The 22507-nt window shown below is 38.0% G+C and overlaps 1 protein-coding gene across 1 annotated transcript; it reads right to left on the bottom strand.

Moving 5' to 3' along the window:
- Positions 1 to 210: 210 nt before the first annotated feature.
- Positions 211 to 22070, bottom strand: rhocb (ras homolog family member Cb). The gene is made up of 5 exons (XM_082188646.1): positions 21911 to 22070; positions 3651 to 3808; positions 2847 to 2967; positions 1940 to 2070; positions 211 to 793 (listed from the first exon to the last, which is right to left on the bottom strand). The coding sequence occupies exons 2-5, from the start codon at positions 3804 to 3806 to the stop codon at positions 620 to 622; spliced, it is 582 nt and encodes a 193-aa protein (XP_082044772.1). The 5' UTR covers positions 3807 to 3808; positions 21911 to 22070; the 3' UTR covers positions 211 to 619.
- Between the last annotated feature and the right edge of the window lie 437 nt (positions 22071 to 22507).

Below are 22507 nucleotides of genomic sequence, written 5' to 3'. Positions count from 1 at the left end.
GTTGCAAAGCAAACAACACAGATATATATATAATAGTAAACCGAATTGATCAGACTATAACTATTCCTTACAGCCTAATTTTCTTTCATGTAAAATAAATATGGCATCTATACTTACTAAGGTCAACTCCATTGGACAAAGATAAAGAAAGTTTGGCAGTTGAACAGTCCCAAAATCAGCAGTCAAAAAACAGACACACAGAGAACAGGCTGGCAGTTCAAATGAATGATAAATGTATTTTTGCTTCTTTCTTTTTTTTTTCAAACTTAAATCACTGAGCATCATATACAGAGGCATAGAATAACTGTAAACCAGAACCGAAAGATACAGAGAAGATTTATGTACAAATACAAAATTAATCTCAGTCTTTCTTCCAGAGAAGGAAGAAAGGAAGGAAAGTATGCTGGTGAAAAGAAAAGAAAAGGGAAAAAAAGAGAGAAAGATGGCAAGATGAAGAGGCATTGGGTACTGACACACACTTTGGTTTCTTTATAAATATTTTTCTGTCATCCACTCCTGGATTGCGAGACATGTGGGGCGCAGCAGGTACTGTAGGTTTTTCCTGGGGTCAGTTGCAGAAAGGAACATGGAGGTGTGTGTGTGTGGCTGTGTGTGTGGCTCATAACAGTAGGCAGCCGCTTCTCTTCTTGCGCTTTCGCACCTGCAGCGCTGCCCTGGTGGCCATCTCAAAGACCTCACGCACTCCATCCTTAGTTTTAGCCGAACACTCCAAATATCCAAATGCACTGATCCTGTTAGCCATGTCACGGCCCTCCTCTGGTTTTACAGGTTCCTAAAACACACGTACACAATGAGAGGAAGCATTCTTTTAGAACTCTTTTCACCCTATCACTAGTTTCATTTGTACACTAACAATATCTAATAGTGAAAATAATGTCTAATAGTGAACACTGCATTCAATTTATCAAAATTGACAGTAAAGACATTTAAAGATGTTACAAAAGGTTTCCATTTCAATTACTATTTCAAATAAATGCTAAAGATTTCTATTTCAGCTAATAAAGCATAACTGTCAACATTGATGATAGTAAGAAATGTTCAACAGTAAATCAGCATATTACATTGATCATGTGACACCCTCACCCCACCCATTTCTCACCCTAATGTTTTCATAAAAGACCTCCATTTCAGCAGCCCTCTTATATTTGCATTCTGAGTTATTTATATTTAGGCACAGACTCAATTCATGTAGCTAGATTAATATTAAAATGTAACTTTTTTTGTATTTGCATACTGATTCAAAGCGAAGTAGGTTACAACTCTACAATATACAATGAACGTCAATAAACATTTCATACTGTAGAACTGTAGTATGCTGAATGTCACATGACTTACAAACTGCCACATTCCTGTAGAGATAAACTCTGCTAAAATTTTGATAAAATTCCTAGAGCATTCCTAGACACTAACGTCAATGTTTCTTAGCTACCTTAAATGGTCCCCACAACAGTCCCTTTCAACACAAAGCATTGTGTTTAAAAGTAGCCGAACAATTTGGGAGAATATGATGGATTATTACTGTACAAATTGTGTATACTAAAATCTTCCTCATTAGAAAAATCACTTAAAAATGCTACATGTATAAACATAAAAGTGTTATGACGACCAGCATGGAAGTTTCACTACTGTTTTTTGCTTTATTCTTACAAACAAACCTTCAACATGATGTAATCCCTGAGGGCAGCTTTTCCCCCCACAGGAAACAGCTGCATTTCCATTTTCCTTTGTGGCTTTCAGAGACAGGAAGTGTCCTGTTTGTTAAGGCAAAGGCCAACAAAAGGCCTCTGCTGTGTCTTATAAACATCTACTTCATGTTACTATGGCAACATCTGCTTAACACGTGTGTGTGCGCGCGCGCACACACACACACACACACACACACACACACACACACACGAACGAACACCTGCTGCCATACCTGTTTCATCTTGATCAGCTCCCTGCGTGTGTGTTCATCATTCCGCAGGTCCTTTTTATTGCCCACTAGGATGATGGGAACGTTGGGACAAAAATGTTTTACCTCTGGCGTCCATTTCTCTGGAATATTCTCTGGAAGAGGCCAGAACAGAAGTTATGAAACCTGATGCCAATGTTAAGATATTTTTTGAAATAATTTAATACAGTAAATTATAAATATTAATAACTGCAGGAAATTGTGTATTTCATTATTTAATGAAATTTCAGTAATAAATCATCTTCAATTTTACCTAAATGTAAAATGTGCAAGTTGAATTACTTGCTAGTTTTAGTTAAAACTATTTGCTGAGAAGCAGGAATAAAAATAAAGTAGTAATTAACACTACCGTTCAAAGGTTTGGGGTCTTTAAGATTTCTTTAGTCTCTTATGCTCAACAAGGCTGCATTTATTTGATTAAAAATACAGTAAATCAGTTTAAAATAATTGTTTTCTATTCTAATATATTTTAAAATGTAACTTATTCCTGTGATGTCAAAGCTGAATTTTCAGCATCATTCCTCCAGTCTTCAGTGTCATGTGATCTTTCTAATATGCTGATTTGGTTGTCACGAAAAATTTCTTATTATTAAACACAGCTTATTTTTGTGGAAAATTTTGATGCATTGTTTTGTTTTTCTGAATTCTTAATAGAAAAATATAAAGTTCAAAAGAACAGCTTAACATGAATGTCTTTACTGTCATGATTGAAATGCTTACTGACTCCAAACTTCAGAACAAAAGTGTGTGTGTGTGTGTGTGTGTGTGTGTGTGTGTGTGTGTGTGTGTGTGTGTGTGTGTGTGTGTGTGTGTGTGTGTGTGTGTGTGTGTGTGTGTGTGTGTGTGTGTGTGTGTGTGTGTGGTTAAGTACCTAAACTATCTGGACTGTCTATAGAGAAACACATCAGAATAACATCTGTGTCTGGATACGACAATGGCCTCAACCGATCATAGTCTTCCTGACCAGCTGTGTCCCATAGAGCCAACTCCACCTGAGAGAGAGAGAGAGAGAGAGAGAGAGATATATGCAGGTATGTCACTGGACTTTGAGTCATCTTGTCATCAAGATCAGTGGTCATAAATACAAACACCATTTATAAACCTAAAGCTATTTAAAGCGATAACTGCGGTTCAAACTGGTCTAGAGGTCTTCAATGACAATACAAAACATTCAAGTGTTAAAAGACTTGAGTTTTTTTGTGTGAATACAAGAGATGGAAATTAAATGTTTGTTCTGGAGCATACAGGAAATAGAACAAATGTAAATCAACAAACTGCGAATTTTTCTTTTTTCTTTTAATCAAAAAATCTGGGACACTGGTCTGCGCAAATTTAACTGCTGAAATAATATTCATCCTTAACTTATAGGTTCATTTCAATATCGTTGTCCTCCATTTCAAAGAAGCTTACAAGTCCAAACATGAACAAAAATCTTAAACAAACCATTTCCTATAGTAGTAAGTTAAGATCAGAGGAGCACTCCCTCTTGCTGAACTTCTCTCATATTATATCCAGCATGTCTGATCAGGATGGCCTGAAATTTGGGTTATAAGGTTGCAGGAACACCCAATTCCCTCTCTCAAACAAACATACCAAGACACACTACATTCTCAGTGCTTCTGTCCACAAAACAAGGAAAAAGGACTGTGTACAACACTATTTTAGGATAACTGACCTGTTTGCCGTCCACCTCTATGTCAGCAATGTAGTTTTCGAACACTGTGGGCACGTAGACCTCTGGGAACTGGTCTTTACTGAACACAATGAGCAAACATGTTTTTCCACAGGCTCCATCTCCCACAATCACCAGCTTCTTACGAATAGCTGCCATCACTAAAGAAAAAGAAAGAAGACTACAATGAGACATGGTTCAAATGAAATTCACAAAACAAATACAATACTCATATTTTGTGATGATGACCCACTGGCAGTAGATTATCCCATTTATTACATAGCTATTGAGCAAATAAAATTGCATGATAGATAGATTAGATAGATATAATATTATTTCCAATTAACTTTTTCTACAGACTGGTTAGCTAACATGTTTAGCTACAAAGCTAAACATTTTATTACAGCTGGTAATCGTAACTGTTCTGAGAAGTTGGAGCCAATTAGCCATTTTAAATATCATAGAAATGCAATAAAATTAAAAGATAGAGACTGAAGAATGATACGAGAGACGTGAAAGTAGCAGTGATACGTTGCCATTGACTGCGTGCGGTGAAATATCCAGTTTCGCCGTAATTGTAAACAAACATTTAACAAATCAGAATCAAGTATTCTAGAGAGCCACGAAATATGTCCAATCATCATAATAATTTAGTGAGTGAACCCCTGTTTGAGAAACACAACATAATAGAGTGTAGCAGGTCCACGATCTATCCTGCATTTATGCAGAAATCAGGAGGCCAAAATGCTGATCAAGACCCAAACTCAACCTGAAAATGAAGGTCACACTGGAATGAAAAAAGTACATTTTGTTGAAGGCCTTATTTGGGAGAAGTTCTTGCATCCACACAAAGTGAGAGCATGAAGAGTATGGAAAAAAATATACAGTAAGAAAGACTTTCCTGTCCCACCCTCTTCCTCTCTTTCCCGCAATTTGGAGAAAAAAAATAAGGACACGATGGCCCAAAACTGTCACAGCCAAAGAACACACTCACAGCCACACATTTTCTTAAAATAGTGCCAATCTAACCAGTTGTCCACATTTAAGCACACACACACGTACAGTAGCCCAGTGAATGCGGACACACTCCAGCAGAAGATTTTGGGCTTGTGTGCATGATTAAGAAATTTAGACTAATAAACACACATGCCATTTTTCAACACATCAGCAGGCTAGCAAGTACAAAACAAAAATCATGGTAATATCACAGTAATATTGTTATTTTGGACAAGTATCATGGCAATTTTGGAAACATTATATTTCAAATAAATGCTGAACTTTCTATTAATCAAAGAAACCTGACAAAAGTATCACAGTTTCCACAAAAATATGAAGTGCAACTGTTTTCAATGTTGATTATAATAATAATAAATTTTTCTTGAGCACCAAATCAGCATATTAGAATGATTTCTGAAGGAGCATGTGACACTGAAGACTAATAATATTAAAATATAAAACTTTTTAAATTGTAATAACTCTGTAATACTGTTTCTACTGTATTTTTTATCAAATAAATGCAGCCTTGATGAGCAGAAGAGACTTCTTTCAAACACGTAAAATAAATAAATAAATTGCTAACCCCAAACTTTTGAACAGTTGTGCACGTACTTTTAAAATGCCATCTTTAGTAAGGAAAGTGTGTGTGAAGGGACGCACACATTAAAGGTACGCTGTGTAACTTTTGGTGCTCTAGCGGTTAATAAACAAAACTGCATGCGTCTCGCGGAAGAACATCCGGAGATCCTTGTCTCTGTTTATGTGACGAGGCACGCAGGGCACCATAGTGATTCAGGATAAGACAAAAACATAGTTTGGAAGGTAGATTGATTATGGACTTGCTCATAGAAAATTTGTACATAAAAAAACAACAAAAAAAAACTACATAGTCTACCTTTAATGATTGACTCAACATTTGATTACTGTAGTTTCAAACTAGTTAGGAGGACCGCAGTTTCATAATCAGACATTTGGATTGGACGGTCACAGGAAGTTGTCAGCTTATCCTGAAACAGAGACACACCCACACATTGAACTTGAAAAATAAAATCACAGCGGACAAGTTCTGAGAGAGAGAAAAGAACCGAAGCAGGTCAGTGCTATTCTTAAACGTTCCTCCCTGAAGAGAGAAAGGTGTTCTTGGTGATGGCAGCCTATATTCTCACAGACATTAATCTCTGCTGCCATTATCTCAAGCCCTTCAAACACACATTCGGAACACCACTGGCTTTTTAAAACAGTTGCGAACAACTCCAAAATTTACAAAGCTGACCTATCCATTCACTGAAATTGAAATAATGAAGCAATACATTTTTTTTTGTATAGATGAGAAAATCTGTGATGTGTCACACTGGGAATGTCCCACTGTGCTTGCTCTGGGAATGCTGTCACGTCTCTGAAGGCACAATGTGGAAACATTTCCTCGGCCTCTGGTGGCAAGAAGAGAAAGAGCTCACTTCCTGTTCTGACAACTCCCTTCCTGTTCACATGCAGGCTCCAAAAAACATTGTATCTGGTGAAATTTAAATCCCAAAGATGCTTCTGGGTATAAATCACTGTCAAACCGGAGCAGTGTTCTTTTTAGTAATATTAATTCACTATTTTAGATTATATTTTATAGGTTTTATTAAAAATTTTTGTAATTTTGCTAAGTGCATGCATTTGTTATTTAGCTTTATTTTATTTGAGTCATTTTTTACCTTAAACATAAATGTACTTTATTTTAGGTTGGTGCCAAGACAAAATTTCTATTTTTTGTTTACATTTTTTCAACTAATATTTATATTTCACTGAATGAATTTTTTTTTTAGTACTTTTTAGTTTTATGAAACAATAACAATACTGAACTGGAGCAGAAGACAAAGTGAAATCTGACAGACTAACACTGAGCGGGTGGGATATTTTACCGGCTTTATAGTCATCAAGGGAGGAGTTATAAAAAAATTAAATAAACAAATCACAAACACATTACACATAATCAAAACAATTAAGTTAATCGATACAGATAGGCAAGGATGTGGGTTGTTTATAAACTAGACAAGTACACATTCAATTATACACGGCTTCCTTAAAGGGATAGTTCACCCAAAAATGAAAATGCTGTCATCACTAGCCCCGTTTACATGTAGCATTGTATTCCGATTATAACCAGTTTAAAAGTCCAATCAGAATGAAAATGCTCCATGTCAACACCTCAATCTGAATAAAAATGCTCAAACCGATTGAAATTTCAGTCGGATTGAAGGGGGTGGAATAAACCTTTTCATGAACCGAACAAATGAAAGATTACACCATGTAAACGAGCTGATCCGATTACTTTGAGTGAACGTCTTTCTGCGCATGCCTGGTTTTGCGCCAGATAATTCTGTCAGCTAACATAATGCCTTCTGTTTGTGACCCGATGCAAAAAACGATGCACGCTAACCATTACCATAGTAAACATGGTAAATATGAACGCTTAGAAATCAGCGAAATCAGACAAATCAAGAAATCAGACAAATCATATAGGTTATCATAATCCTGTTTTTATTTTATCTGTCAGTAGCGTACGTCTCGTCTCTTTATACCGGACTATCCTCTTTATCTCTGACTGAAAATATAACTGTATCCTTCTGGGAGAGAGTGCTAAAGCTCCTCAGGTAATATTTTTGGTGGCATATTTGTAGAAATTATCATTCTTTCTAAATGTGATGTAAATATGTCCTGTAACTAGGCTACCAAATAAACAAACAGACGCGACTGAATAAGTTGTGTGTCCTCTTTCTTTTGTGAAATAGACGTTCACAAACGTCATAAACGGTAAACCACTTTATATCTGTGTGACTAATGTCAGAGATGATTGCTAATGTGCAATTTTGACACAAATTAATTCATTATGATCAATGTGTCGCTTTTCATTATAAACCTGTGGTAAAACATCGATTCTTGGGTTTTAAATATTCAATTAAACAACAATAATGCCAGCAAACGGTCGCTCTTGTTTTGCGATCACGCTGTTCCCAGTGATTTCTTTCTGATTAGTTTTCTGATAAAACTTCCATTTTGTTGGTGAAATGATGGGTTTGTGTGATGTTGTTCCAGAGAGGCGTGTTTCGGGCGTGTTTTAAGTGAAGCGCTGTGGAGCTTCTGGCCCGAGGCTATTAACCTGGCACGGCCCGTTTAAAGCCCTGGCTCGCACTGGCCCGACAGTGGAAACGCGGCTGTGATGCACCAATCTTGACAGGATTGAAAACGTGGGAAATAATGAGCTTCCAGATCCGGCAGACAAGTGTGCGCATGTCACAAAATGATTTCGATTGAAAGTGTCAGCACATGTAAACACCAGATCGGTTTAGATAACATCCCATGTAAACAGTCAACCGGAATCCGTCAATCAGAACGATCTTAATCAGAATAGCAAAAATGTGTGCATGTAAACGGGGCTACTTACTCGCCCTCAAGTTGTTCCAAACCTGTATGAGTTTCTTTCTTCTGCTGGACACGAAAGAAGATATTTTGAAGAATATAGATAACGAAACAGTTGTGGGGCACCCATTGACTTTATATATTTTTTCTCATACTATGAAAGTCAATGGGGTCCCATCAACTGTTAGGTTACCCACATCATTCAAAATATCTCCTGAATGAAAATTTTCAATAAAAAAAAAAGAAAAATCCCTTTAAGGCTGACAACTCAAGTAGTCCTTCAGAAATCCTACATCTAGTCAATTAAGAAAACCTGTAGTTCTGTACATCCCTAACATCCACAGAATCAAAGACTAGGTGAGTCCAGCACTGAGTGAATCAGCAGAAGTTAATAAGAAGAAAATGAGAAAAAGCGGGTTTCATTATGATTGATAAGAATCTAAAACAGTTCAATATAACCTGGATATGGAAAGTGAATGAGATTTAAATTGGATTCAGGAGGGGGTTTAGAATTTCTGCTTCAAAGATTTCCATAAGGGATCATAGGATAATTGAGTCAAGTCCATCACGGCAGCCTTCTTCCCTCCAAACCCACCACAGAATTGACACACACAGACTAAACGGGGCCCAGGAGAGCGTTTTAAGGGTGCGCAGTGGACGAGTGTGGACACTTTCAATGCTTTCGATTGACCTTGAGCCACAGGAACTGTGGACTGATGGGCCTCTAAAATGGCTGGATTACATATCGAACATTCATGATGAATGTGCGACAATTTCACTGATGATATCAAATTAAGCAACACCGTGAACGACGCAACTATCTTAATGTGCTTTTAATTTGGCCATTAAGCTTCCTAAAGAGCATGTGTCAATAAACTAGTTTCCTGTTCCCTCTTAAGGCCAATTTATACTTCTGCGTCGAGTGTACGCCGTAGTGTACGTCGTAGGCTACGCCGTCGTGAGCATTTATACTTCTGCGAATGTCTGTGTTGCTCTGCAGTTACACAGCCGAAACGCTAGTTGGCGCGGGTGGGTTTTAATGTTCCAGTTCCACTGTGTTTACATTCCTCGCGGCTATTTTGAGTTTAGGTTTCTACGAGCAATGGCGACTGAAGGAGTCATACAGATGGCTGTATTTTTCCGCACTTCTTCAAGCAATCTCTCGGTCACTTGGTCTATTTCCATGGCTCTTCACTGATCTTCGGAATTTAAAAATGGCGGGCGTGCGGTGCAGAGTGCAGAAGATCATTCCGGAAATGCGTAGGTGGAAAACGCGATGCTATCCAGCCGACCAATCACAGATCTTGCGGTCCGCGTCGCCGCGACGCGTAGTTACATTTTTGAGGAGGTGCGCGTCAGGGTACGGCGAAGGGTACGACGTATGGTACACGTCAATGCGTATGCTACGCCGTAACTTCTACGCGCACCCGACGCAGAAGTATAAATTGGCCTTTAGTATCACGGGAAGGTGAATCTCGTTTTAAATGGAGGTTTGACACTGAATCATTTCAGTGAATCAGTTTAAACTGCTGGTTTCAGTGAATCAAAACTCTGAATGAATGAATATCTATCTATCTATCTGATATGCTGATTTGCTGCTCATGTAACAAAACAGTTGTGCTGTTTAATATTTTTATGGAAACTGTGATACTTTTCAGGATTCTTTGATGAAAAGCAAGTTAAAAAGACAGCATTTATGTGAAGCAGCAATTTTTTGTAACATTATAAGTATGTTTACTGTCACTTGTATGCATGCATGTGTGCGTATTTATGGATGGAAAGGAAAAAAAAGTCCATACTGACCTGGTAGTGTATATACAGGTATATACATTGTGGAAAACATGCCTTGATTATTTTTAACTTTATTTTCCTTGCCTTAAACAATAATGGCTGTTTGGTTTAAATAAATTAAAAATATTATTGTTAAAAGGCTATATCGCCCAGTGTGAGGGTGTGTGAAGCGTCTCCACTGTGAAGTCTGCACTCATCTGTCACTGCCTGTTCACTGAGTGGACACGGAAACTTTTGAACTGAGTAACTCGCTCTCGGTCTCCGTCTCATTCCCACAAAGACCTCAGACAGGTAGGGTACATGAGTGATGCCCACTGGCCTGGTTCCTGTGAGTCTCCAGGAAGTAACGGACGATGTGAGCACTGGTGAGATTGTGTCTGGTGGACGATGTGAATATATGATGCCTGCAGTGGGAGCCGCAGCACAGAGCTCACAGGCAAGCTGTAAAATCACGCAGCATTCTGTCTCTAGCTGTGTCCGAAACCACTCAAACGTTCACTCAATCACCAATCCCTATATAGTGTATGACATTTGAGTGCACTATATCTGCAAGGAGTGAACGAAATGAAGCGAGTGAATACAGACGCTGACGTTTACACCGTGCGTCGGAGAGCTGGAGCTGTCACAGAAATGGCTTCGTCACACGTAGTGATAAAACTCCTTTTATCTTACATGTTACTTACTTTATAAAATAATATTAACAACAATAACAATCATAATGACTTTATTTTGTAATTATATATACCTCCGTGCCAGCTTTGTAGTTTCATCGACTGAAATTGTTCGAAACGCTCACAGATGACGTGGTCGTTGAGTGCCCTCAGGGTTTTTAACAAATTGTTAAAACACCTGGCTTATAGTAAAACACACCAAATTGAATTAATGACTAAATTCTATATTTTAATAAAAAAAAAATATATAAAAAACAAATTATATATATACCTATATAATTCACCTTATTAATATCAGTTCATTTAAATTTAACATTCATCTATATAATATTGTCTCAATATTTTTATATGTTTTATTCAAGTAATGATTAATAAAAAAAAAGGTAGAAAAAAACCCCCTAAAACTCGCATTAAATAAATGTTAAAGCAGAAATAAGAAAGCTGTAAAGTAATTTCTTGTTTAAACTCGCTCGCTCCCGCACTTTCATGTGCGCTCAGTCCTCTCCGCATTGGATTGTGGGAAATACTGCTTCAGCAAGTGCACATCGAATGTACACTCATATTCAGAGAGGATTGTGGGTAAAAGTAGTGAACGAATATGTTGTTCACTCAGAATTCGGACACCACTTCAAAATGGCCGACACCCCCGATATAGTGCACTGTCTATATAGTGGATTGGGAGTGGTTTCGGACACAGCTTCTGTCTGAAGTTCAAACCAACTGTTTGCAAGATGACCCTATTTACTAGGGATGAGCAAAATGACATCACTAGTTGGGATAAGCAGTCACAACATCAGATTTTCACTATGTTATAATTGTGGCGAAAAGAAAAATCACAATAACGATATCATTGTGATAACTATAGAATAATTTTGAATAATGTTAATAATAATGGCAACAGTTAAATATTTTTGTTTGATTGTGCTTTTGATTTTCTGAGAAATTAATCATGCTAAAAAAAATAAAAAACTAGTGTACGGAGGTGGAGGGAGAGTTTACACCATAACTAATCACAAAAAGGAAAAAGTTGGCACACCACAGTTCCATTAAATAGAGAACATGAAATAAAGAATCTTTCTATTTGTAGCTTTTTGCCTACTGGATGTGTGCACTTGTGTCAAACTTTTCGCTGTAACCATACGTGTACAAAAGCATTTTGACTGTCCCTTCCTGTAGAGTGGGGTGTCGAAAGAAAAAAAAAACTCCCAAAATGGCGAGCTGACTTAACTGTTTTTCGGTAGTGTTTCGGTAGAGCTTTCGCCTGTCGCTGTGGAATGATTTTGTGTGGCAGTAGTAGCTACACACAGCGTCATTGCAGCCTTCTTTTTGCCGTTTTATGATGGGCAGTAACCAGTTTTACAGAGCAATACTGGCACCTACTATGTTGGACTGTCAACCAGAGTTACTGGAACTGAATTTATGATATTATCATAAGTGCAGCAGTATTAACGTTATATAAATATATATACATATACATATATATACATATATATTTTAAATTGTATCATGATTATCGTCAATACCGGCATGTTGTGACACCCCTAGTCCTGTATAATTTAGGGCCGTTCACACCAAGAATGATAACTATAAAGTAGAGAAGCACCAAAATTAAAATTCTGGGCCGAAACCCAAAATTCTGGATGCACTTTATTTATTATTTTAGATTAGCTTTTTTTATAATTGTATTAATAATATATATATATATATATATATATATATTTTTTTTTTTTTTTTTACACACACACACACTTCGAAATGTATAAAAAAAAAGTTATATTACTGAGTGAGAGTACACACACACACACAAATCAATGTTCAGAATTGTGTTTTTACACCATTGCACCTTTAATACTAGATGTATTAGGCTCAAAACGAACCATGATGACCAATACTGACCAATTATTATCAGCAGGAGTCTCACTGCGCTCGCTGTATGCGTCTGTATGAACAGGTAAAGATGATGAATCTCTCTCTCCAGGAAATCTGACTGGAGCTTCAATATACTTAAACCCACTGGAGCACATTAGAAATATTTAATGGGGTATAAGTATTCATTTAATAAGGTGAAGCTCTGCCATCAATTCACAGTTAATCTCACAATTAATGACCCGTAGAGATCATCAGGGGGTCTGTAAGGTCTTTAAGACTGAGACACCTCACAGAAACGCACTTATTCTTTTCCCACTGGATTGCTAGACGGTTTTATATCAGAAACATGTAAGCAAAACTGAATTGAACCAGAAGGGCTTTGAAAAGTGTTTGCTGATGTGTGTCTTCAATATTCCTGAGAGGGGGTCAACCTAGGGGTGATATGATGATATCAGATCATATCAGTTGTCTTAAAGGTATAGTTCACCCAAAAATAAGAAATTGTCATAATTTACTCACCCTCAAGTTGTTCCAAACCTGTATGAATTTAACCAACATAAAAAAACGTGATATATTTTTGCCATTTCGCCCACCTCATTCCTGTTCAGAGGAAGTGTGAAGTTCCTGCACAAACTCCTTGACTCCACATTTCTTATTTTACTAAACCACTTTCAGATAAGCATATCTTGCTGTTTCTCTAGTAGGTGCTGTAATGTTAATCTGGCAAAACAGCTTCATAGTTTTATACTGAAAACCTTGCCAAGTTTGGTTATTTCAGCAAGTGGCAAAATTTTGTTCTATGGGAGAATATCTCAAAATGGAGACCCTTAAGTGTCTCATTATTCTTCCCCTTCATTACCTTAAACATGAATCACATCGTCATAAGGAAGCTTCGAGAATCCTAAAAATCTATTAGTGATAACACCTGCATATTCATGCCTTCGTGCCACTGATTTTGTCTATAAGGAATCGATTGGATCTTATGTTAGTGACAAGTTGTCCCATTTTTGTGCTGAAAAACATGTCATCATTTATATATATTCCATTTAAAAAAAATAGAATGGTCAATTTTGATTTCATGGTGACTTTAAGAAATAGGCTAAGCCAGACAGTTCACCCAAAAATAACTTTTCATTTTGTCCAATGAATATTTTTTGGACCTTTGACTTTCCTTGTATGGGCAAAAACAGTTGAAAATCTTCTTTGTGTTTCACAGATGTCATAAAAGTAAATAATGATAGATATTTATATTTTGGCTGAACTATCACACTTGATTAAGCGAAAAAAAACATGGCTCACAGTGACTTACAGAAAGCGTAAACACACTCAGCTAGTCAAATAAATCATCCCCTGTTGTTCTCACTGCTGGGTCCAAAAATTAAAGATAATGATCTTAGAGTAGCCTACACTTTGACTAGTTTATTGATTCTGATCTAGGATCATTCTCAATTCTCTAATCCAACCCTGACTCGAAGCTAAAAACAGATGAGAGTCCTGAGGTTAGTGTATGAAGGCTATGAGGACGGCGTCTGCTGGACTGTGTGGAATCTGCACACACGCTGGGCAGGTTAAGAATGTTTCAGTTGCTACGTTTAAAAACTTTTGCTAGGGCTTGGTTTGTGTGTTCAACATGTAACAAACATTATTCTCTAAATTCAAAAACCTATACTCGATGCAGCATCATAAAAATTACTGATGAATGCTTCAATCTGATTGGTTGACAAACGTTCTGAGTTGTGCAATTATTTTCAGGGAAAAGCACGGCTAAAGTAGTTCCAGGCACGTCACAAAATTACATTATATTAGGTACGTATGTTTTCAACCTCTGCCCGTGACTTTTATAAACAAAACAGCTTCACTACTGAAAGCTACATTATATTTCTCAGTGATGATAACTTCACTGTAATTAACACAAGTTTCACTGTAATTAACACAAGTTTCACTATTAGGTTACTCACTCGCGTATGTGTTAGCGTTCGCTGTCTCTCTCTGGTTAATTCATTTGAATTTTTATATATATAGGGCTACTTTATTTCCCTTCAGAATTGTAGATAAGTTGTAGATAAACGAAAAAATTCTCGTTTAGCTCGTAATTGGAATTAGCAACGGAGGCTTGGGATTAGATGAATAAGAAATCCTACACACAAGAGCGTTTTAAGGACAAAAACCTGAAAAAATGTCTTGAAATGTTTTTGTTCTTGAACAATGTTTTGAGGTGTGGTAACCGTAGTATAAGCAGAATAATTGACTGGGGTATTTAATTATTGAAAAATAATAATAATGCACACACTAATAATTTATAGTTTTATAATAATTCAACAACTTGACGTCACTTATTCTTTACATATTACAGAGGAAACGGATATCACAAGTTGTTGGTTGGTCGTGTTTGTCATTGGTTGTGCTTTTAATGCATGTAATTTGCCGGGCAAACAAAGCTTGGTCTTGGAATTTGAGAGTACAAAGTCTCTGTAAAACAGAAAGATAACAGAGATTAAAACCAGAGTTTATGATTCAAGTGAGTGGGATACTTCTGCTACAAAAAAATATTCTACTACATCTACTACAAAAAAACCTATGAAAATAATGCTCAACCTCAAGTAAAACGGTGTAAAGCAGTAATTTAATGTACACTGGGAACCGTAGTCCAGCTGTAGACATCTGTATCACTTAGAGTGCAACAGTCAGGTAGTAAATAGGGGAATAGATTTTTAACAAACTTATAAACCTTTAAAAACAGACCTAAAGTGAGCTACAAAGTTGTTAATATTGTATATCGTCACCTTCCTAAAATAATTGCCTAAGTCATTTGATCATCAAAATGACTTGGGCACTTATTTTAGGAAGGCGTTTGTTGAAGCCATCAGCCTGCATTATTTCAACTAATGTTTTAAATAATTGGGTCTCATTCATGAAACACGAGCAGAACGAATTTTTGTGTAAATCGTGTGTAAAGTGGTTCTGGCGTAAATTTTCGGATTCATTAAAATGTTCGTATTTTCTAGTGATGCTCCGATCAGCATTTTTGGGGCCGATCACCGATTACCGATCACCAAAATCATGATCTGCCGATTGCCGATCACTGCCGATCACAGAATGGAAATATGCTAGAGTCAAGAAAATCTTGAAGAACCACCAATATTTATTTAATTGTAGTTAGAAAACAAGATAACATAAGGCTACTGTAGGCCACCTTTTCCAAATAAGGCACAGTATAATTTTTCAAAACAAAGAGGGTGTACAATGGATGTAGTTGAGGAACTAACTACATCAGATCCAAAAAATAAAATAATGACAATGACATTTGAGGTTATTAAAACAGTAAGTTCCGCCCCTCGACTGCCAAAAATAAAAGTGTTCGAGTGAGCAAAATCAGCAGGCGAGAGGAGATCAAGCGCGAGAGTGCTGGGAATGATCATGCGCGCGCGCGAGGGCAGAGATGTCATGCGCCCGCGCAGGGTTTGAATGAGCTCGCGAGTTCCCGTTTCCTCGCGCGTAGATCTGTTATCCTCTCGCGAATGTCATTTACCGCGCGCGCCAGCATCAGTTGTGCGCTCGTTTATAATTGCCATTGAATTGCCGTCATAGGAGAACTCATTTTGCCACTGTTAAGCAAGCTCTGCTCTGCTGTTGTGTTGCCGCGCATGCGGAAAAGTTGCACGAGTTATTTACGTCACGTGATCGGCTTTTTTGATCGGCGCTTTTGGGGGTTGCCGATCAAGCTATTTTTTGCCAATATCGGCCGATCATGATCGGCGGCCGATCAATCGGAGCATCACTAGTATTTTCCAAATGTTAGTTGGTACGAAAGAAATCTACACCTGCTCCCAGCCACGCGTAAATAGTGCGTTTAACATCCGAACGTTTTGCTCATTAATAAGGCTGAATTTTAATTCACCTTAATCGGGTACATATTTACACAGCATTTTGAAAAAATATTATGTATAGTAATTACATACGGGTTTTCTTTTTACTTTTATTACGAGAGCCAGTAATAGCATCTGCAAAGGGAACACAAGTCCGCAAGTCTTTTTTTTTTTTTTTATATTCAAGCTGTTTATTCATTTTTAAGTCCGCAAGTCACAAGTGTTGCCGTCAAGCTTCATGTCGAACCATTTTTTTTCACTTCTGGGACTGTTCGATTAACAGATGAAACTCCATTAACTGCATCTGCCAAGCATTTTTACCTAAAGCCCAAATCCTTTTTTTTTAGGACCTGATACGCCACTATGTAGGCTACGCTTGAAAATAAAATGTGGCGTTTTGAATGAACTTCTGATAATAAAACTTCAATTTCTGCATCTGAGAAATTTATCTTCTTCATTTTGAGAAGACATATGAAATCCTTCGTTTCGTGTCATAATATAATGCCCATATATAGTTGTCAGTCGGTTTTAATGGGCGGGATTTATGGTAATTGAGAGAATGAACGTGCTTACGACTGATTGGAATTCATTAACCCACACACACATTTCACTATCAAATCTGACGTTTACGAAGTATTTGTGAATCAGGAGAAGAATTTTCGGGAATATCTCTTTATGCGCAAATCACTCACATATTTACTCGTATATTTACGAATGTTTCATGAATGAGACCCATTGTGTTTAACATTGGAATTCCGGGTGAAAGCTAAATCTCCACCAATATGTGTAATGTCTTATCACCTGCTGTGTGAGATGACACAATGTGTGTTTGTGTGGAAAGCCAAATGACAACAACTTGCTGAAGCACAATCCCAGTGCCACTTGCTGCAGATTGCTACAGCAACACTTATATTACAGGATTCATTGACCCCAAGGGTGACAGCCTATCAACAGCAAATGTCAGACACAAGAACAGCCTCATGCTTCTGAGCAGCAGCGGATCCTTAGATCAGATTCTCCACACGGAAGAACAGAGACGAGCACAGAAGATTAAACTAATTTAAGGCCTCCTGAGGTCTCACTGGTGTCACACTGAGAGAGGAAACACTTCCAGTGTATCACACACATCAAGGCGGAAAATCTCAAACAAATAGAGCACAACTTTAAAGTTCTAACGCTTAAGTTAAGGCTAATAGAAACAATGATGTTACATTGTAAATAAAGACTGAGCATTTCTAAGTGGTGAGTGTCTCTGATTTCAACTTTCATTCAGTCAGGAATGAAGGAACAAACGAACGAAAGACGGAAGGAAAGAGAGTCACCCTAGCAAAATGAAATGGACAGATTTTTCTAAGCTAATGACAGAAGAAGCAGAAGTGTCTGACCTACTTGAATGTTTGTTCTTGTTCCTAGAGAGGGTGAAATGGAGAGGAGAAAAAAAAAAGGGTGTCCTAATTAAAAACCGTCCTCTCTTCCTCCTCCTCATATTTTTTGTCCCTCTTTCTCACACGATCAGGTGTTCATCGAAGACTAAATGGACTGCAGCCCAGATGGCTCACACTGACCTGAAAACAGTGACATTGCACACTACAAACTGATCTTTGAGCAGTCAGAAAGTGAGCGAAAAGGTAGAGGCTGCTAGTTTGGACATGTTCTCTCTATTTTTTAACAGCAGTGACGTAAAAAATGAAATCATTCATAATTCTAAATACTCTTTTTTTTTTTTTTTTTTTAAAGGATTGGCTAGCAGAAAAACACTTGGGAATCCAGCTGTATTGATCCTGACCTCTGTGAGATCAAGGGTTTTTAAACTTATTTAGGACACTTATTTAGGAACGCTTGGTGGTTAAAGAGGCAGAGCAGGGAATCCAGGGGGGATGAGATCAGAAAGGACCATGAGCTGAGATTCAAACTTGGGTCATCCGAAACGCAGTGTTGCCCACAAGACAGCATTTCATTTTGAGCATTAAATTTAGCATTAGTAATCAGACACTTGAAGAAGAGGAACACTTGGATCCACAAGCAAGGACACCGATTTGTTAAGCATTAAACTGTACTAGGCTATATCGAATGGTTCATACAATAGTAGGGCTGTAATCTCCCAGTTGATTAGTCGATTATTTGGTCGATACGTTCTGGCTCTACCAAAATTCTGATTGGTAGATTTTTTGCCGCGTTCATTTCATCAGTTTTGCCGCGTTCATTTCATCAGGTGGAAAGCACTAATTGCTAATGGGGGTGTTTTCAGAGCACCCCTGTTTCACAGGTAACAGTCTGTTTCAGAACACCCCCCTTGTTTTCACTTCTTTTGGATTAGCCCAACCCACAGGAGAAGAGAGACAGATTGTAGAAAGTAGGCTACTAGAAGGTTTGCTGAATATTATTTATTTAATTGTGAGAGCGTTTAATTCATAGTCAGTCAGTCTTCTACCATGTCAACAAAAACATCGGCAGTGTGGCAGCCTTTTTTTAAAAGTGAATAGTCTATTCGTGTCTCAGCCACGAAGCTGAGCTCCACAGAGCGGCTGAAATGATAGTGTCTGTCAGTTATTAGAATACATTTGACAAAAACAATTGTCTAAATTATGTTGCATATTCCTCAAAAGTTCTTGTGATGATATCACTAGTTGACAACATTGTACTATTTTCGGAAATCATAGGCTACGATATTGCGCAGGTGCACGTGAATGCAACGCTGTCAGAACCGACAAACTCGTGTGTCAGACTAATTTCAGTGCAAAATAATTAGGTCAAAAACAATTTAATATACTGCAAATAGCCTACTAGTTTTTATATTTATTTATAATTCATTTCGGCGGACAACAAGGCTACCAAGTACTGCGCAGCTAATTAATTTAACGTTTTTTTTCCTAACGTAATTTTTAGTCGAAAATTTCAGGACTTCAGTCGACCAAGATTTTCTTTGGTTGATTACAGCCCTATACAATAGTACAGTTTAAACAACTGCTTTCTATTTTACAATATTAATTATTGTGATGGCAAAGCTGAATTTGGTGTTGAAGAAGCATTTTCGAATTATTTTGAGAGTTGAAAACGTTTGTGCTTCTTAATATTTTTGTGGAAACCATTCAAAAGCTACAGCATTTATTTCAAATAGAAATGCTTTGTAAGATTATAATATAAATATCTTTAATGTCCCTTTTGGTCAATTTAATGCATCCTTGACAGGTATTTATATATAAATTTAATTTAATTTTTATTTTTTTTGACATCACCTGCAGCCACTGAGGGCAGGACAGACCTCACACTTCTATAACTATCAAATCGGTGTCTTTGCTGGTGGATCCAAGCGTTCCTCTACTTCATAAGTGTGTGATTCCACAGGAGGAGAAAACAGCCCAGAGGACACAACAGCATACAGACAGTCCTCCAGGACATCTACTTGTTTTTAGCATGCAGGAAACCACCCTCAAAAACATTCTGCTTATGTAAGATGAAGCCAAACAAACAAACCTCCCTGTTCGTTAACGCTCAGTCAACACATTTAATAAGCCTAATTCATTTACAGATAAAATATCAGTTCTGTTTTGATTATTTTACTTTTTTTTTTAGCATGTGCAGAGTTTGCATCACAAATGTGCCCACTAAAGCACTAAAGACTGCGTCCGAATCAAACCAGTGTGCCTCACTTTGATGTTCGGACAGCAAGCTGAATAACGAGCCATATCGACCTGCACCTCTCATACACAGAGAGAAGTGTGGCTGCGAGCCCACACCTGTTGGCACTGCTGAGGCGGCACAACAGACGCAGTAGTCCCTACTAGCATGACTGGCACACTCAGACATTCTTATCAAGAGAGACTGATGCTCTTCAGACCCTCCACTCTTTTTTGCATCAGTTTATCACAGTCACACTCATCAGATTAAAAAAAATAATACATTAAACAAGCAGCAAGTCAAGCTATTTCAATGCATGCAGTGAATATTCCAGTCCTCGGTAAGCCCAAAGATTCTGTCTAGGTAGCTCAGTATGTTTTGAGCCATGGCCGTTGGGATGTAAACACTGTCCTTACATGGAGTAGGTGGTCTGTTTCAGAGAGAATAGCTGCGAAATTCCTGCTGAAATGTGGCCTCTTCCTTCCTAAACACATTAGGTAGTTTTCCTATAGGCAACTGCTTCAAACACAAACACCTGGATCATTCCTGTCTAACAAGTTTTTATATGAACATTTCACTTTCATTAGCCTACAAAACAGACCATGACCAGCTGTTTCTGTCCAAAACACACATGGTTCAATGACAAACAAGAAAATCCGGGGTAATAAAAAGTTCTTAGAAATGTAATAATTTACACTAGATATGGTTTTATAATTTTTTTCAAAAACACTGATTACCTATGTTTTCAAAAAACAATTTAGCTAAAGTCGGCATGAAACAGAAGTTCCGATACAATAGTTTTTTTCTTCCCTGTGCTGTACATATCCATATATCCGAGTGAAACGGCTTTCCAAACAAGGGATGAGGGATGAGGGATGAGGGATGAGGGGGGGGGGGGGGGGGGGGGGGGTAATTCAGTTCCATCGGGAATTGATTGGATCACTGTGGTTTGCTACTGCTGTGATCCCATGTGAGTGACAGGTTGTGCAAGGATGTCACGGTGACTTTAATAAATGTCAAGAAGCATAAACATCAAGCATTTCTAAGAAATAAGTTTTCAATATAAACACTTTCAAAAGCGTAAATACAATTAAAATGTTTACGTTTATCTGCTTATGTATCTTACAACAGAAACAATAATAACCAATTATTCCAGCCTTTCCTTTTTTTAAGAATTAAATTTTTCGTTCCACATACTCTCAACATCCATGGACTTTCGATCAGCTGGTCATGTGACGTCGACATGGCGGCGTTCAGGAGGAGGCGACCAGCTCCATGTACGTTTCTGTAGAAAAACAATCTTCCCCTCGAAAACTGGAGTAACTTATTCATCCCACGTTAGCGTACACTTTAATAGTCCTTCAAAGTTATTTGTAAACTTTTACAATTAATAAAAACGTAGTAAGTGCCAATTTTATAAAACCCCCTTCAACATAAATGACCATCACGTCACTGACCCAAAAAAAAAAAAAAAAAAGTTTGGCATGAACGCGCACTAGCGCTAAATTCTGTAACATGAACCCACACTAAGAGCTGCTGAGACTTGAAAAACATGAGCTGAAAGTTATTTCATTTCGAGGCGCGGTCTTTCATCTTCCAAGTTTCACCAATAATAATCAGTGTGTCTATACGCGCGGATATTAGTGTAACGTTGACGTCTCTAAACTTATCTACGACATTGTGAGCCTAAATACAACGATGTGGGGTGTTGTCTCACACTCCCAAGCCAAATCCATCTGAATCTGGTGCTGTAGTCAAAAACAAACACTGCGATACCGAGCTGCGTGTGAAAACAGGTGGTGTGACCACCGTAAACACACCACAACTTCAACTTCACAAAAGATCCTCATAGGTCACAATCAAAATATTTTCCCTGGCTTTTAAAGAAACACGTCAAGTTGTTGATCTTCATAAAAGACGCTTTTCTGAAGCCAACACCTACTTCTTTTCTCCCCGCAGAAGTGTTAAGCCGTGAAATGGCTCTCGCTTGTTCCACTATCTGATCAAAACTAATAGCAACGCAGATGCTTTCGAAATCAACTCTTACCTTTTGATCAAACTGAAGTTTCAGCGCTGAAGGTTTCCTTTTTCTCTGGCGCAGTGTGTGTGTTCAAGTGTTTGGCTGGCCGTGGAGGAACGGACTCTCGGTGCGCTGCCGTTAGATCCTCCCACAGACTATGGACACGCGCTGCTGGAGTTGTCTATGCCCAAATGCTATTGGCTCGAAGGGAGGAGCTGCCTGTCACGGCCCCGCCCCTCAGCCGTTGAAATAGAATGACATCATTGGCACGAGCGGTGGCAGGGGGGTTGAGGTGTGGGCGCAGTGCCTGCGACTGCGAGGATGACCAGTTGATTGAATTCCAGAATGCACCATATGCAGTTCTGTAAGATTCGTGAACGAATCAGTCTTTTGAGTCGGATCTTTTTAATTAATCGGTTGAACCCATGGTCGAACATGCTCACAAAACCTTTTTGAAACATTCACGAATCAGTGTAATCGTTTCTCGAGTGAACAACTCACTGACTCATTGAACCGAGCTCTTTGGAGCAGATCCGATTCGTGATGAGCTGATCCGTATCCACCTTATTTTGCAACGCTGTTTTCTGTGAATGTGCGAGATTTCAGATTTATTAGCCGCTATAT

This window comes from Leuciscus leuciscus (genome assembly GCF_965113295.1).
Source record: "Leuciscus leuciscus genome assembly, chromosome: 13".
Lineage (NCBI taxonomy): Eukaryota > Metazoa > Chordata > Actinopteri > Cypriniformes > Leuciscidae > Leuciscus > Leuciscus leuciscus.
Note: the sequence above shows the minus strand (reverse complement) of the source record. Positions and strands in the feature narration are given on the sequence as shown.

Excerpts from the sequence above, each read along its gene's own strand:
- rhocb (XM_082188646.1), bottom strand. The coding sequence starts at position 3,806 with ATGGCAGCTATTCGTAAGAAGCTGGTGATTGTGGGAGATGGAGCCTGT. Across the intron at positions 2,968-3,650 it reads TAGAGGTGGACGGCAAACAG|GTGGAGTTGGCTCTATGGGA; the intron begins GTCAGTTATCCT and ends TCTCTCTCTCAG. Across the intron at positions 2,071-2,846 it reads AGACAGTCCAGATAGTTTAG|AGAATATTCCAGAGAAATGG; the intron begins GTACTTAACCAC and ends GGCCTCTTCCAG.